We start from the raw sequence: 16,504 nt of genomic DNA on the forward strand, positions 1-16,504 counted from the left end.
CTTGGACAGGCCCTTGGTGTCCAGATAGAGGGGGTGACATGATGCAGGGGCATTCTAGGAGCCAGAGGGGGCACAAAATGTCCAGGGAGGGGAGATACTGCAGGGCTTGTGGTGGCCAGAGGCCCCCTTTAGGAAAGCGCTAGACAGAGGCCAAGAGACTTGTGTCTCAGAAGGAAGGGCCAGGAGTCTCGGGCAGCAGGCAGCGTGCCCTGCAGAGCCAGACGTGGATTGATGTTGTCCAGCTGCGGCCTGGCTGGCTGCGGGGGCCTGGAGACTCCCTCTGAGGCCCAGGTCCAGGCTTCTTCCCCAAGGCTGGGCAGAGGGCCTGCCCCACCTGGGGAGCAAGAGGCAGGCAGCAGGGGAAGGGCCTTGAGAGATGGGGAGGGGGTGGTTACAAGGACCTGGGACCAGCAGGCCTTGGAAAACAGTGCATTACATCAGTGCTTCTCAAACTGCAACAGGCATGTGAATCACCCTGGAACTTGTTAACACACAGCTTCTGATTCTGCAGGTCTGGGGTGAGCGTCTCTAACATGGTGTCAGGTGATGCTGATGCTGCTGGTCCATGGACCACACTTTGAGTAGTGAGGGTCTGAAGTAGTGGGCTTTTGATTCAGACAATCCTGGGTCCCAATTCTGGTTTTACCACTCTCCAGCTGTGTGACATTAAGCAAGCGTCCTGACTTCTCTGAGTCAGTAGTCTCCTCCTGGTAGGATTGCAGAGAGGATGAAATGAGACCATGTGAGCAGAGCACTTAGTATGGTGCCTGATATGAGTTCGTGCTCGACACATGTTAGCCATCAGCGGGCTGGTTCTCTTTGCCATGAGGACAGGATGCTGTGCAAAGAGCAGACAGAAAACCAGGGTGCATGAGTGTGTGTGTGTGCGTGCACACAGACTGCTCTGGGGGGAAGTCAGAGCCCAGACCCAGCCTCGGGAGGCGTGACTAGCAGATCCAGCAGTCACACCAGTAGTGGCTTTGGCTGGCTTGGTTGTTCCACCAGGACCATTCTCACCACCCCTACTGGAGAGTTGGCTAAAGGGAAGCCTCACGATATTTCTCAGAACGGGAGGGACCTCCACTGGGTTCGCTTCTTAGCCTGACCTAAGGGCCTAACAGCTGGGCCCTGGGGACAGCAGGATGGTCAGTACTTGGGCAACAAGGGGCCTGGAGGACAGTGTAGAGCCGCGCAAGCAGGGGTGGCCGGGAGGTGTCCGGGAAGCTGTGGGCCCCATGTTGGTGGCTCTCAGCAGGCTGCTCGCCCAGAAGGCAGCTGGGGTCCGCCTTCTTTTTATTGACCTGGTCTCTCCCTCTCCTTCTGGATCTCCTCTCTGCATACCCCACCTCTTGATCCACTGTATTAGTTTTCTACGGCTGCTATGATAAATTATCACAAACTTAGCAGCTTAAAACAATGCAAACTTATTACCCCACAGTTCTATAGGTCAAACATAAGACACCGGTCTCATCAGGCTAAAGTCAAGGGGTCAGCAGGGCAGAGCTCCTGGAGGCTCGAGGGGAGAATCAGATTCCTTGCTCACTCAGGTTGTTGGCAGAATTCAGATCCTTGCAGTTGTAGGACTGAGGTCCCCACTTCCTTGCTGACTGTCACTTGAGGGCCATTCCCAGCATCTAGAAGCTGCCCACATTCCTTGGCTTGTGGCCACCTTCTTATCTTCAAAGCCAGCAACTCTATGTTTTGAGTTTCTACTCTGCCTCCCTCTTCAGCTGAATCTCGCTCACTGACTCTTCTACCTTTGTCCTGTACTTTGAAGGGTTACACTGGGCCCATTTGGAGAAGCCGGGACAATCTCCCTATTTTAAGGTCAGCTGATCAGCAACCTTTATTCCTTCTGCTACCTTAATTTCCTTCGGCCGTTCAATGGACATGTTCAAAGGTGCAACACTAGGGGACAAAGATCATGGGGGCGAATAACACCCACCCACTGTAGCCCCTTCCAGCTCAACCCTCCATCTGAAGTGTAACAGCCCACTCTTATCAAGGGCTTGCCACAAGGGCGGCCCTACATGATCTGGCCCACAAACCTTTCTGACATCTCCAATGTCAACTCTCGCCACTCACTCCCCTCATCCACCCTGCTTCTGCCACACTGGCCAACTGGTTTTTCCTCCAACAGGCCAGAGATGCTCCCACATCAGGGTCTTTGCACTCGCTGCCCCCTCCACTCCCTGGAATACTGTGTTAGTTTCCTAGGGTGGCCATAACAACTTACCACAAACTGAGTGGCTTCAAACACGAAAAATTTATTCTCTCACAGTTTAGGAGGCCAGAAGTCCAAAATCAAGGTGTCGGTAGGGTTGGTTTCTTCTGGAAGCTCTGTGGGAGAATCTATGCCATGCCTTCCTCCTAGCATCTGATGGATCCCAGCAATCTTTGGTGTCCCTTGGCTTGTAGCTGTATCACCCTAATTTCTGCCTCTATTATCACATGGCCTTCTGTGTGTGTGCACGTGTGTGTGTGTGTATGTGTGTGTGGAGTTCTTATAAGGGCATCAGTCATTGGATTTAGGGTCCACCCTCATCCAGTCTAACCTCATCTAAACCTAACTAATTACATCTGCCAAGACCCTATTTCCAAACAGGGTCACATTCACAGCTCTGGGGGTTAGGACTTCTTTTGAGGACACAATTCAACCCACATCAGACGCTCCTCCCAGACACTCACATGGCTTGCCTCCTCCCCCTTCAGTCTTTCTTTCTCAGTGGGCCTCTGTGCTCACCAGATTTAAAACTGCACACCCCTGAATGCTCCCACCCCTACCTGGCTATGTTTCTCCACAGCATGAACATCTGACGTATTTTCCTTATTTACTTGATTTATGGTTTTTCTTACCCCAGTAAAACATCAGGTCCAGGAGGACGGGGTTTGTATCTGTTTTCTTTGTGGATCTGTCTGCAGCCCCTCGAACACGGCTGGCCCATCAGTCCACACATTGAGTGAGTGGGCCCGGCTGTCTACCCGCCTTAACTCGTTTATTTCTCACAACTCCCTACAGCGGGTCCCTAATGTCCCTGTCCCATTGATGAGGCTCAGAGAGGTGCAGTCACTTGTCCCCACTCCCACAGCTGCCTGGGACCCTGGCCTGTGCCAAGCCTCTCTGGGCTTCTGTCTGTGGGGAGAGGGAGGAAGTGCAGCTCCCACCAAAGTCCAGCCTCAGTGGTGAGTGCCGGGGCTACTGGGTATGTGTGGCCATGTGTGTCTGCGTGAGGGTGGTCGTAGAACTTGCTGCCTCAGGGCAAGACCCTGGCATCGTTCAGCCCCCACGTCTCCCCTGGGGCCCCCTGGCCACTTCCTGACGTGTTGCTGGGAGTGAGCCACACACAGGAGTGCAGCCTGCCTTCACCCTCAGGCCTTGCCCAGGCCTCCTGTTGGGGCGTGTGGGGACTCTGCCCCAAAGGGGTGGTCTCTGCCAGTCTGGGGGAGCAGAGCGACCTCTCAGTAGGTCACTGCACCAGGCCTCCTTCCTGACGGAATGGCGAGGGATTTTCCCAGGAGGTTGAGGACCCAGATCAGAAGCAAGATACCTGGAGACAGGGCAGCTGGGAACAGAAGGGACAATAAGAAGGCGCTAGGAGGCAGCCTTGGTGTGTCGTCGGGGAGCACTGGGATTTGGAGTCTGGCAGAATTTAAACTCTCACCAAAGTTTGTGCCCTCACCAACTAGTTATGCAAGTCAGTTCAACTCACTGAAACTCAGTTTCTTTGACTCTGAAGCAGGAGAACTAATGCTCGTCTCATAGGGCGGTTGAGAGAAGTCATTGAATAATGCACGTAGAGTGAGACACCCCATTTGCCAGGATGGGATTTTCTCCATCCCACTGTCTGGGCTTATAGATGGGGAAACTGAGGCAGGACAAAGGTTGGCAGCCAGATTGTGGCCTATCCTGGGAACCCAGGAGATCCTGACCCTGGGCCAGTCTGAAGGCTTGCTGGGCCCTCTGAGCCTGCCTCTGGTTCCAGCCACCTCCCACCCACCCCCGTCCTCTGCTCTGGGCTTCACCATGCTGCCACGTGCCCACTGCCGTCTCCTTTGGACAACACGACCTCCTGTTTGTCCTCTCTCCTCCTCATTCAAGCCCCTTGGACCCAAGACCATTCTCTGATACACCTGGGACGTGATGAAAGACCAACTTATGCTAGGAGGATTTGGAAAAGTCCCTTGTCCTTCCTGGGCCTCAGTTTCCATGTTTGTAAATCAGAGGGATAGAGTGGATCTTCTCTGAGGTCAAGAGTTAATGGTCTCAGGCGCTGGCCTCCAGCTTGGCTGTTTTCCGTCCCCGATGGTGAAATGTGCTTACTCCTCCTTTACCCCTTTCCAAGGTCGTGACAAGGACACGTGATGCTTTTCAGTAGGGCAGACCTAAGCTGTCCCTGACAGTCTGGCTTCAAGTCCTCCCTGGCAAGGCTGCAGTGGGGTTGAACAGACTGCATCTTTCGTCCTGTGTCACCCCTTCCTCAGGGCCACAGAGTGGTGCCTCCCTGCTGGTTTGACTCAGCCCTACAATCCTGACTGGGTCAGGCTTCGGGGACCTCTGGGGCTGAGCGCCTTCCTTCCTTTTCTTTTTTTAGCCTTATTTTTTTCTGATTTGTTTTTATAACTCCAAGCGCCAAGCTTGCCCCGTGGAGTTTTTCTGGAATTCCCCAACTCTTAGGATCTTGACTACACTATTTTGAAAAAACTTAGAATCAGGAGACCCAGTTTTGCTTCCAAACTGGGCCACTAACTAGCCGTATGAGCTTGGGCAAGCCACCTAACTTCCCTAAGCCTTAATGTCTCTATCTGTAAAATGGGAAGGATAATTCTTTCCTCACTGGGATGTTGTGAGGATTAACTAAAACAATGTGGGTGAAAGATTGCTTTGTGGACTGTAATGTGCCTTGCAGATGCTGGCTATTATTATTTAGCAGTCCTGACGGTGGGCTGGGGTATTTGCTTATGTACGGGGTTACTTTCAGGAGAAGCTCCTCACTCAGGCCCTCCCTGCCCACCTTTTTCAGGTTTTAACCTTACGGTTAACCTTAGCAGCTGGACACCACACTGAGGGACATACTTCACATCATAGTCTCTGTGGCAAGTACCCCACCGGTTATGTAGTGCACAGCCTGTGCAGCTCTATGTGGTGACCCTGGACCTGGTTCCTTCCCAGGAGGGAGATGTCTCCCATTTTCCTATATTTAATTATTTAATATTGTAAACCCTCAACTTGAGAGTCCCTTCATCTGGTTCACTTTTTATTTCCATGGTACTTTTTATTTTCCACTTTCTAACAAACATATAATTTATTTATCTATTGTGTTTATTATTTATCGTCTGTTTTTCCTCAGCTACAGTGTGAGCTTCCCAAGGGCAGGGGTCTTTGTTTTGTTCACTGACATATCCCAAGCTCCTAAAACAGTGCCTAGTATGTAGTAAGCACTCAGTAAATAAATATCTACTGAACGAACATCTCTGCCAACATGCATCCCCTGTTGCTCCCTGGAGCAAGATGGTCTCGGGTCCATTCCCCTCTGAGCTGACGCTCAGCCCATCCCCTGGCGTGTCGTTGATCAGGAAGGGGCTCTCCCACTCCTCCTCGGGGGTCTGCAGCCAGGGCAGGCCAGAGCCATGCTTCTCTCCTAAGTGGGACAAAGCATAGCCAGAGCAGAGCTTAGCAGACCCTCAGGAAAGCCAGGAGCTGGGTGAGGGGCTGCAGCAGCTGTAAAGGGTCTCCTCCCAGTTTCTTCTGTCCCTTGGGTGCTAGAAGAGCCCCATGAAGCCCCTTTCCTGGGCTGGTGGGTTTGGGAGAGGGAGAGCTCAGAGAGGAACAGTCAGAGGAGATGCTTATTCGTGAGCCTCCAGCCAGAACAAACAGAAAGGGTTTTGTTTTCTTGAGTCTGAAGTCACAGAAGCCCTGCTGCTACTTTCTGAGGAGAGTGGAAGAGAACTGCGCCTCAGCTAACAACTTCCTTCGCTACCCACGCTCCCTCTCCCTGCTGTTTGCAGGGGGTTCTGGAAGTGTGGATGGGCCACATTAAAGTTTGTGCAGGGTCCCTCAGTGCTCAACCCCTGCCAGTCCCACCCGTCGCTGCCCAGCAGAGATTTCTTGGAGGGACTGGGTGGGTCCGAAGACTCCATTCCTGCCGGGGAGAGGAGGGAGGCAGGCTGTTCTGTGCTGGACCTGTCAGTCACTGGACCCAATACCAGGAGATGTCCATCACATCATAATCTCTGTGACAGATACTCCAAGAATTCTGCAGTGTACAGCCTGTGCAGCTGTGTGTGGTGACCCTGGACCTGGCTTCTTCCCAGGAGGGAAATGTCTCCCATTTCCTCTACAAAACATGTTGCTTCAAGGCAGTCCTTTCCAGCTGGGTTTGGCTGCTGAGCCCCTTCTAAGGTTTCTCTGAAAGGGGGGTGGACCTCCGGGGCTTTGCAGAGTGTTAATGTGCACCTCCCCAACCCACACAAATACCTGAGACCCACGGAGCTCATGGCCTGTGCAGGGCCATGGCTGGTCTTGGGGTACCCGTGTGTGAATAACAGACACATGTTCTGGGCGGATGCAGCCCGGGGCATGCATTCTGGCTATGCTTTGACTCTGGGCCTAGAGGTGGTTAGGAAGGTGGGACCAGTGTGCCTTCTCCCCGGGCAGCAGAGCCTGCAAGCCTCCTTCTTCTGCCATATGTGGTCCCATGCAGACACCTCTGGGTTGGTGAAGAGGCCAGGCTCAGTCCTCTGAGTGCTCAGGGTAGAAGGGGGCCCAGGGCTTTCTAAGACCTCTGCCGCTCCCCACATAGGGCAAGTGGGTGATTCAAGGGAAATGATATCTGCTTCCTGCATCTTCCTCTCACCTTCCTCCCACTCCTATTTAAGGTTGAAGGTGGACATCTGACCTGAGGTGGCCCAAGGTGGCCCCCAAATCTCTGATGAAGACTGAGTGACTCCCTTTTCCAGGATTTTCCCAGAGCTGAGGAGAATTTAGGACCCCTCCCTAGGTTTGGTTCCCAAGAGGGACTCCCTCCCAGCCCAGCCCTGGCCCCAGCCCCCTACAAATCTCTGAGATATGAGCTATTCACCTCCTATCTGCCCACAGCCTGCAGCAAAGTGATGGAGAAAGCTACGGGGCTCCTTCCTCTTCTAATTCTCCTTGATCACACCATCAGCAGGATTTATTGCATCCTGCTGTGTTTCAGGCTCTGTGCTAGATGCTCTACCCTCCTCTCTCCTCTCCTCTCCTTGTCCTCCCCACATGAGCTCAGTGACATGTGGGAAGTGGATGTTGCACAAGTGTCTTTTGGCCAATCGTGTTGAGTCCAGCAGCAGAGTAGAAATGGAGTGGGGTGCAGGGCTGCACCTGCCGCTGGGACGGGGGCGAGCACCCAGGAGCCGAGGGGCAGGGAGACTCCCCAGTGCTCACCATGGCCGTGGCCCAAGCCTGACCCTAATGGGGGGTCTAGAATTGTGGTTACAGTGGTGAATATGTGGGTTAGTTTGGGATGGGACTAGGGTTGTGGATGAGGTGACATTCCGTTTCACAACAGGATGGTGGTTAGGGTCGGATTAGAGAACAGCTTTAGTGTGGCATGGGGGTGAGGTTTTAACCTTAGGGCTGTGGTTAGGGTTGGGTGAGGGTTATGCTAAAGTATTTAGGACTGTGGGTTTTTTGAGTGTGATGTGGTTGTTATTTTAACCTACCATTTATGGAACCTTATTGAGTCAGCCAGCCCTACTGTGTGAAGCACTTCACAGGCACCACCTAACTTAATACTGAGGACAGTATGGCCGAGTGGTTAAGGGTGAGGGTCATGAGTCAGACCTCAGTTTCATCTGATTCTGTCACTCACCAGCCCTTTGACGCTGTGTGGGTTTCTTCACCTCCCTGAATTTCAGTGTAAAAATGATGATGCTAATACTGACCACACAGGGTTGTGGTCAGAATAAAATAAAAGAAAGTGGATAAAGTGCTGAGTCACATACCTCAGAGCTCAAGACTCGATAGCTGATGATCTTTCTTATCTGTATCAGTCCATCCCAGCAGGAAACAGATGGCACACTCAATAGGCACCATTTGATACAGGGTCTGTTTGCAAAGGCACTGATAGGGTTAGAAGAAACAACAAAGGATGGGGGGGTGGGTAGCTATGTAGGGAAGCCTTCAACCTTCCTAAAGGGGCAAAGGGCCAGTGGTTACTGGGACCCAGAGTAGCTCCAGCCAGAGGACGGGTAGAGGAACACAGCCACTGCCCACCTGCAGCTGCCTGTCAGTAAGGAGCCGGGAGGATCAATACCTCCACTCCCTCTGCTGCCCTCTGCCCTCATTCTGGGGTCCCACGTGGGCTGAACAGGACTGGAAGGCAGAGGAAGAAGGAGCCTCCCGGGGACCAGAGTGGGGTGGAGAGGGGTGGGGAGGGGCAAGTGGAAGATGTCTAGCACATTAACCAGTCCTCACATTAATGTCCCTGTGAGGAGGGTACTCCTGTTACCCCCACTCCACAATGAGGAAACAGAGGAAGGGTGATTCCAGCCCAGCTCTGCTCAAGACTCCAGAATGTGTGCTTGCAGCCATTTTGCTAAGCAGCCCCTAGAGCAGGTGAGCACGGGCAAGTGCAGAACAGCAAGCTTGGTGTGGGAGCTGCAGAGGACCGGGTCAGGCAAGACATCCAGTCTTTTCAGAAAACTATAGAAACCTGGCCAGAGCCGGGAGCAGCGTTCCCCACAGCCCTGTGTGGGGAGGGAGGGGAGCTGGTTGGGGTCATTAAAACATTAATGTATGCAGTTTCCAGCATCCGATTTAAAAAAAATAGTAACGACAAACATTTCAAGCTTGTGGCTGTACTCATAGCATTTAACTGACCTAAATCCTCTAGAATTTTTGTTTGAAAGGAAAAGGTTAGGGAGAGATGAAGCAAGAAGTGAATGGAAATACAGTCCATGCTGTTTTTCAGATTCCCCAGGGAAAGTCCGTCCCATCTGGTTGCTTTGTACAGAACTGTGGCTGCTCAGTGAATGTCACCCTCCAGGGTGTGTGTGTGTGGGGGGGGGAGGGGTGTGGGTGGAAAGCTGGGCTGAGAGAACAAGCCTCAAAAATCATAATGAAGATTTTTTCAGTCCTTGTGAATTCTCCTTTTGAGCTCAAGGTTTTCAAATATATATCAGGTTTCACCCGTTGTCTGGGACGTAGAGGAAGTTTCTGATTTATGGGTCCAGTAGTTTTTCCAGTTACTCGATCTTTAAATCTGCCATCAGTTAATTAATTTGCCACTGTCAGGAACGGCCGGGTAAGCTTCCCAGGTGAAAATACTTTACCAGAGTAAAGCGGTATTGTGATAACAGTAATAAAAAAGGACTCTGCAATGTATACTTCTTTCCACATGTGGAACTAACTGAATCAATGTCTCAGCGTTCCTACTCCTCCTCCCGCATCACTGGCACATGCTCTTGTGCACACACACACACACACACTTGCACACACCCCACCTCTGGTGAGGGGCTAAGCAGGAAGATTTAAGCCTTGCAGGATAATTTCCCAGAAAAGGATTAGAAAGGGAAATGAGTTAAATGCAAAGTCATCTAATGACCGTGGTTGTAAGATTTGCTTCTTGGGACCCAGAGGGGTGTGTGTGCGCGTCTGTCTGTCTGTCTGTCTGCAGATGACATAGTGAAGATTGCTAAATGATTTCCAATAACAAAATGTGAAAACACATAGTTCCTTTGTTAGCCACATAGCTGTGGTTTTGTGTTCGTGATTCATTGTGGAAGTGAGTAGCTGCAACAGGCATTTTGTGGGGGGGTTTTTTCTTCTTTTTTCTCCTAAAAAAATATTTGTGAAAAGTGTAAAATTCAAGGAAGTACAGTGCTTTTTGAAATGAAAAATCCCCATTCCTTGCAAAATGAAGACTGCACATCAAAACCTCTGGAGCAACCACATTTCTGCTTCCAGCCGGTTGCCTGTACTGCATTCTCCTCCAGAACCTCAGCCCCTGACCACTACCTGACATGTGCACCCACGTGTGCACCCAGTGAGGGGTCCAGGGTTGTGTCAGAGGCCTCTCAGGGGAAGCTGGTACTTCTAGGGGTGGGTATCCTCTTGAGACTCCAGCCAAGCCACACCCTTGGGGAACAAATTGATTCCACATTTCCTTCTTTTTTTGAGGTTCTTGGATCGAGGTCAGAGCCCCTACAGCAGGCAGTAGTGTGTGAGGGAGGAATTGTGAAATACTTTATGTCTTATAGTTAGGTAAGTTAGGCTTTGAATCTCAGCTCTAACACTTAACAGCTACACTGCCTAGAGCATGTGCCCTGGGCCTCAGTTTTCTCATCTGTAAGATGGGGACACCCATCACTACCTTATGACTTGTCAGGAGGATTACTAATATATGTAAATATGTCTGTCATCTTTTAGGTATTCTATGAATGGCACCCACTCTTATTTGTCCCTAGACTCTGTGGTTATATAAGCCTCTCTGGGCTTCAGTTTCTCTTCTGTAAAATGGGGGGTGTGATAGTTCCTGTAGCATAGAGTTGTTGCACTAATCCAGCGAGGTATCAAATGTAAAGAGCCTAGCTGAAATAAAAAATGAAATGCCTGTGGCAGATGCCTGACACATCATTGGCTGGTAGCTTTGGGCTGCTACATTGCTGAATGAAGACTTCTCAGGTGGGGGTCCCAGTTCTCGCAGAAGTCTCCTTTTGTCAATGGTCCTGGGATAGACTTTCAGCCCCTGGAAGAGCAGCCTGGCTGCAGGCTCCCGGGACGTTGGCCAGCCCCTGACGAGCGTATCCTTGACAGAGGCCCCCAGCTGCCTTTGTCTACAACAGGCCTGTCCGGGCAGGTCCAGAAGTGGGGTACGCTAACCTGAAGTCCTAGGCCTGTGTTTGCTGTCCCCTAAGCAGGCCTGCTAAGCTCTGTATGTGTGTGCATGTGTTGGGGGGCTCTTTATAGAGGGTAGCGGGGGCCCAAAGGCCACAAGCTGGGAACTCAGGGGTTCAGGAGGAGGGCATCTCTTGGCAATTTGGTGGTGGCGAGATGCCCGTATACCATGTTTTCCGTGGCTTTGGGAAATGGTCCTAGCTCAGTCCCCTCTGCCTAAAGGTCTCTCCTCTCCCTCCTCCTCCTCTAGTCTCCTGGAGCACCTGCCAGGTGCCCACAGGCCCTGATTTGTGTTCTTCGTTTCAATGGCTTCACCTCTCCAACCACTTCCTTTTTCCGTGCACTTCTTTGTAGCTCATATAGCACCAGCGTACAGCTTGTGGGGAGAGTTAGGTGCAGTGGTGGGAGGGACGTGACAAGCTTCAGAGTCCAGTAGACCTGGGTTTGAATCCTGGGTTTGGCCATTCATGAGACCTGTGAGCTAGGGCCTGCGACTCGCCTTCTCCACACTGTGACTGTCTCATGGGTGCTGTGGGGCCAGTGGGACCTGCCTTGCAGAGCACTGGGGGCCCTTTCTGAGGTGATGTTTGCTTAGTGCCTGGTGCGCAGTAAGCAGAACAGTGATTTGATAAGGTGGGCTATGTGTGGAGTACTGTGGCTCCAGACTTCACCACCTCACCCTGCCACCCCCTTGGGACTGCAAATACCCTGGGATGGCCTCTGGGAGGTGGGTGGGGGAGGGGAGCACTCTCGGCCAGACAGTGTAGGTGATAGAGGCAGGTGGGGGGCCTCCATGGAGGAGTTTTCCACGATCACCTTCCTAAGAGACCATTTTTAACGCTGTTCCTTCCTAGTGAAAACACTTTCCTTCAAGGCTTCTCTTTATCATGAGATCCACAGGATAAGGCCTGAACTCTTGGCTTCACAGCTCAATCCCAAAGCTTAGTTCTCAAGCCATGATATAGTGTAGAGGTTTGGAGTGCAGGCTCTGGAACCAGAATATCTGCAGGCTGTCTGTGTTTGACTCCTAGCTCTGTTAGTCATTGGCTTTGTGAGCTTAGGCAGGTTACCTAGCTTCTCTGTGCCTCATCTGTAAAATGGGAATAATAATAATACCTACTTCCTAATTTTAATGATGATTAAATTAGTTGCTATGTGTAAAGTTCTTAGAATAGTGCCTGGAACGTAATAAACACAATGTAGCTATTTGTTACATTTATTGTTGTCCTTGGCCCCTCCCATTTTCCCTTTAACCCAACAGGCCTCCTTACTCCTTGAACACCACCACCAGCACATTCCTGAATTTGTCCCTTTGCACTGATGGTTCTCTCTGCCTTGGGTAGACTCTGCACTCCCCACCCCTTCCTCCACTTCACATCACACTTTTTTTTCTAGAAAGCCTTCTCCAGGCATCCAGCCCCAGGGCTGCACCTGCCGAGGGAGGCCTGCAGCATCTTGGCTGGGCAGCTCACCCGGCCGTGAGACTCCTGGCACCTGCGGCTTTTTGCCTCTTGGATTGTTATGAAATGCTCATGTGTCCCAGGGCCGCTGAGTATGGCTGTGTGTGTTGTGCCCTGCACAAAGGTGCTGGTCAGGGGATGAATGAGGCTAAAATGGAGCCTGCGTTCTGCTCGCCCACCCCCTGCCTCCCTGCCTGGATTGTAAGCTCTCGGCAGGCAAGATGCCTTTTCCACAGAGCCCACGTGGGACCATGCATGCACCTTTTGAGGCGCTCAGAAGGGCACCTTGGAAGTGGTTGCATGATGAATTCATGACATCTAGGTTGCCCATGAGCTGACAGGTCTTCCTGGGGGAACTTGGAGCCAAAGGCTTCAGGTTGCCTGCTGGCCCCGGCTGGCTGTGTGGGGCCCAGCCAGGGCTCGGGGATGGCTCCAGTGAGGCAAGAGAGCTGGGAGAGGCCACAGAGAAGTTCAAAGTTCAATGGGATGAATATTTTGGGGGCAGCAGCTGCGTACCCAGCGCTGTGATGACTCCATGGCGAATATGAAGAGGGTAAGACCCAGTTCCTGCCCTTCCCCTCTGGGGTTCTGTGTTCCTGGCCAAGGTGCAGCCCTTTGGGTGGTCCTGCTGGGCCCAGAAGGGGGCAGAGCAGCTCTTGGAGGAAACTTTTCTCCTGGTGGGAGGGAGAGTGTGATTGCCCCTGCAGGCTGATACTTGGGCAGAAAATGAGGGGCATTTCCTGAGGCCCTGGGCTGCCCCTCAGGGCACTTCTCCTCCACGTCTGGCCCCTGAGGCACCCCAGGCATGATCCCAGGGCCTGGCAGCCCACTCTGCCTTCCTGCCCTGCTCCCTTGCCCATCCAGGAGAGAAAAAAGTGAATGCAGAGTTTCAGGGAACAAGGGCTTGGCAACCTGGCAGCCCACAAGGCAGGCAGCTCAGTGGAAAAACGTTTGCAGTCGACCCAGTCGTGAGGGGTCCGGAGGGTGGAGGAGAGAGATGAGGTTCAGAGGGGTCTCCGGACCCTTGGAAGACAGGCAGCACCTACTTCAGGGCCACTCTAGAGGCAGGGATTAGGCCTCAGGCCGGGGCTGGGTGCCCCACAGACATTCCCAGGACGTGCACAGCTCCTGTAAACCTCTGCCTCTTATTTACCTGCAAGGAAACAGAAGTGCTATGTTTCCTCCTGAGCCAACTGGGAGAGCAGAGCAGGGTGCGGTTCTGGGCAAAAGAGACTCCCCCAGGGTTCTGCCCCATCCCCGCCTCCCCAGCCTGGTGGGGGCATCCCCTGGGGTCTGTGCCAGAACTCTAGACCTCTCAGGCCTGGGTGTGGCCACAGAAAGAGCTAGAGGTGCAGACCTCAGAGCAGGCGGATGTGACTCACAGGCAGCTGAGCAGGGCTGGGTGGGGGCCCCGGGCCAACCAGTGAGGCTGATGGGGTTGGGCAAGTGGGCACAGCAAGATCAGCAGCAGAACAGGTCTTGAGACACTTGGGGGAGGCCTGCTGTTGGCCCTTTCAGGAGGGCACCAGGGAGTGAGGGTGCCCATGTTGACGATGCCACATCAATACCAGGCAGCAGGCGGGGGCTGGGTCCCCCAGGGTGTGGCCCCACTGAGCAGGCCACCCTACTTGTCTCTCAGAAGCCATGGGCCCAGAGCCCCGCCCTGAGCAGGAATGCCTGTTGCTTCCTTTCTGGCACCCGGGGACACAGCTCCACAATTCCAGGGACAGGGCGCTCCTGCCTCTCCAGGGGCCACCATGTCAGTGGTCAACTCTGGCTCTTTAGAAGTCCTTCCTCATGCTGTGCCGAAACCTGCTTCCCTGTGACATGGTCCTGGGTCTGTCCTCTGGAAATCCAGTCTCTTTCCCGCCACAGCCCTCCTGACATCTGATGACAGATAATGCAGTTTGGGGGCAAGACAGCAAGGTTTAAGAAGGTCTGATTCCTGCAGGCCAGGACACTCAGGGAACCCAAGTGCCTGGGGTATGAACGAAGCCTTCAAGGGACAAAGAATGCAGTGAGGGTAACCAGGGGAAACTTCCAACCACATGGTTACAGGCCAAGACAGACTTTCAGGGTTCAAACCCCCATTCTTCCATTTTCTATATTGCATTGTCCACTGCAGTAGCCACCAGCCACATGGGGTTATTTAAATTTAATTTAATGTAAAACTCAGTTGCTTAGTCACACCAGCCGCATTTCCAAGTACTCAAAAGCCACAGGTGGCTAGTAGTTAGTATATGGGATAGCACAGACTATAGAGCATTTCCATCATCAGAGAAAGTTCTATTGGACAGCACAATCCTAGATGAATGACCTTGGACAAGTTCTTTAACCTTTCTGTGCCTCAGTCTCCTTTTCTGAAAAATGGGGTTACTAACAGTACTTAGCTCTTAAGGTGGTTGTGAAGAGTAGATAACATCATGCCAGCATAACAATCAATACACAGCACAGAATTAGTGCTCAGAGAATGCTCATTATTATCGTCTAGCACAAATTGGGGAGGGTTCCAGTCCTCCCCTCCTCACAGTGACACCTGGGAACCCACCATCCTGGCACCTCTGATACCCAGAGGCTGGAGAGTGATGGTTGCTGTCTTAGCCCAGCCTGAGTCTCACCTGCTCAGCCCCCAAGCTACGCATCACCAAGGCCACAGTGTCTCCTCCCCTTCACCCACCAGGGCTGGGTGCCCTGTTGTTCCCTGCTAGGGCAGGGCATGTTTGTGGCAGGGGCTGGAGCAGGGTGTCTGGAAACACTATCTTGGGTCCTTGGGAGTTCAGCACAACGGCCATCTGACTGTGGCCTGGATATGAGGCCTGCCTGGCCAGCCGGGAGGAGAGGAGCAGAGCCTGCTAGGGCTTCCCCCTGCCTTACCAGCACCCAGATTCTCAGGGGAGACTGAGCCACTTGGAGGTGCCAGGGCATGTTCACCTGTAATGAGCCGGGCCTGCAGTCACAGGAAGGCCCTTTGGCCAGAAGCAGAGATGGAGTTCTGCAAATGCCCTCCTGTCTTGGTGCTCTGTCCCCATTCCCCTCCTACCTCTCTGGCTGCTCCCTCTCTGGCACTGTCACAGCCTCTTCCTCTGTCTGCCCCTCAAGCGTTGGCGCTTCCCAGGCCCCCTCGTCCGCCCTTACTTATTCTCTCTTTACTCCTGTATTTCTCAATGTTTAGGTGTCAGAGCTCCTGGAAGTCTTAAGGAATCCCATGAACTATCAATGTAATTAACTCCATGATTAGAGCTGGGAACAGTTTTATTAGCAGAAACTATGATGATCGTCTGTGTGTGCAAAACAAGAACCCCGCTATAGGCACACTCACGTATCCATGAAAAGAACAAGCTGTCAAGCGAAGTGTGGTGGGCTGTTGCCACATTTTTCTGTTAATATTCATTTACCGCTTGTTCATTTGTTTTATTGTGTGCTAGAAGACAAGTGGTAGCAGGCGTCAAAGGTTGGAGATGAATTTTTGGGAGCAAAATTTAAAACTGAGACCAGTCTGTTCATTAACACATTTTCCTCCTTGAAATTGGGAAGTGTTCGCAGAGTCAGTGCCTCAGTCCAGCAGTGGAAGGAGCTCTGAAGCGTGGTTTGTTCTGCAGGCTCTCCCTGAGTGATATCATCCCTCCTCTTAACTCTGTAACCCCCACCTCCAGGCTTATGACTCCTTGACTGCAGCCCCGTCTCTCTCCTGAGTGCTGCCTCCTGGGTGTTTCCATCTGGAGAGCCATCATGAGGCACTCAACACCCACCGTCACCAAAACTGATCTCTCAGTTGAGATCTTGGCACCTGGAACTCCCTCCACCCATTTGTTTAAGCCACAGCTGGGAATTCTCTATGTCTTAAATATCCCTTGAATCCATGCCTTCTTCTTGGTCCCATCTTTGGTCCCTGCTAGCCCAGACCACAACCAATGCCTTCCAGCTGGCCTCCAGCCCTCCCCTCTCTGGTCCATCCACCACTAGATAATCTTTCACCAGAGTAATAATCATTTGAAAAGGCCCATTCCATCATGTCCTAGACCCACTTGAACACCACAAGCTTCTCAAAGCTAATATGTGGCTCCCCCTGTGCCCTGACACCTTTGCTGGAGTGCTGGTCCCTTTGCCCAGCCTCCATTGGAGCAGAGAGGTAAGGGGGTCTTTGCCCTCCTTGGGCCTCAGTGTCTGGCAT

General features: G+C 52.4%; 1 protein-coding gene across 2 annotated transcripts in view; it reads left to right on the plus strand.

The window, feature by feature from the left end:
• The window catches only part of LTBP2 (latent transforming growth factor beta binding protein 2), a 102,008-nt gene that overhangs the window by 25,407 nt on the left and 60,097 nt on the right, over window positions 1-16,504 (plus strand). Inside the window, exon 4 of one of the 2 annotated variants that reach the window (XM_087448202.1) lies at window positions 6,358-6,375. The exons of the other annotated variant lie outside the window; for it this stretch is intronic. Coding sequence (XP_087304328.1) covers window positions 6,358-6,375 — 18 coding nt within the window. The remainder of the gene's footprint in view (window positions 1-6,357; window positions 6,376-16,504) is intronic. 2 annotated transcript variants of the gene reach the window in all.

Source organism: Ceratotherium simum, chromosome 24 (genome assembly GCF_057802395.1).
Source record: "Ceratotherium simum simum isolate JZ-2026a chromosome 24, ASM5780239v1, whole genome shotgun sequence".
NCBI lineage: Eukaryota > Metazoa > Chordata > Mammalia > Perissodactyla > Rhinocerotidae > Ceratotherium > Ceratotherium simum.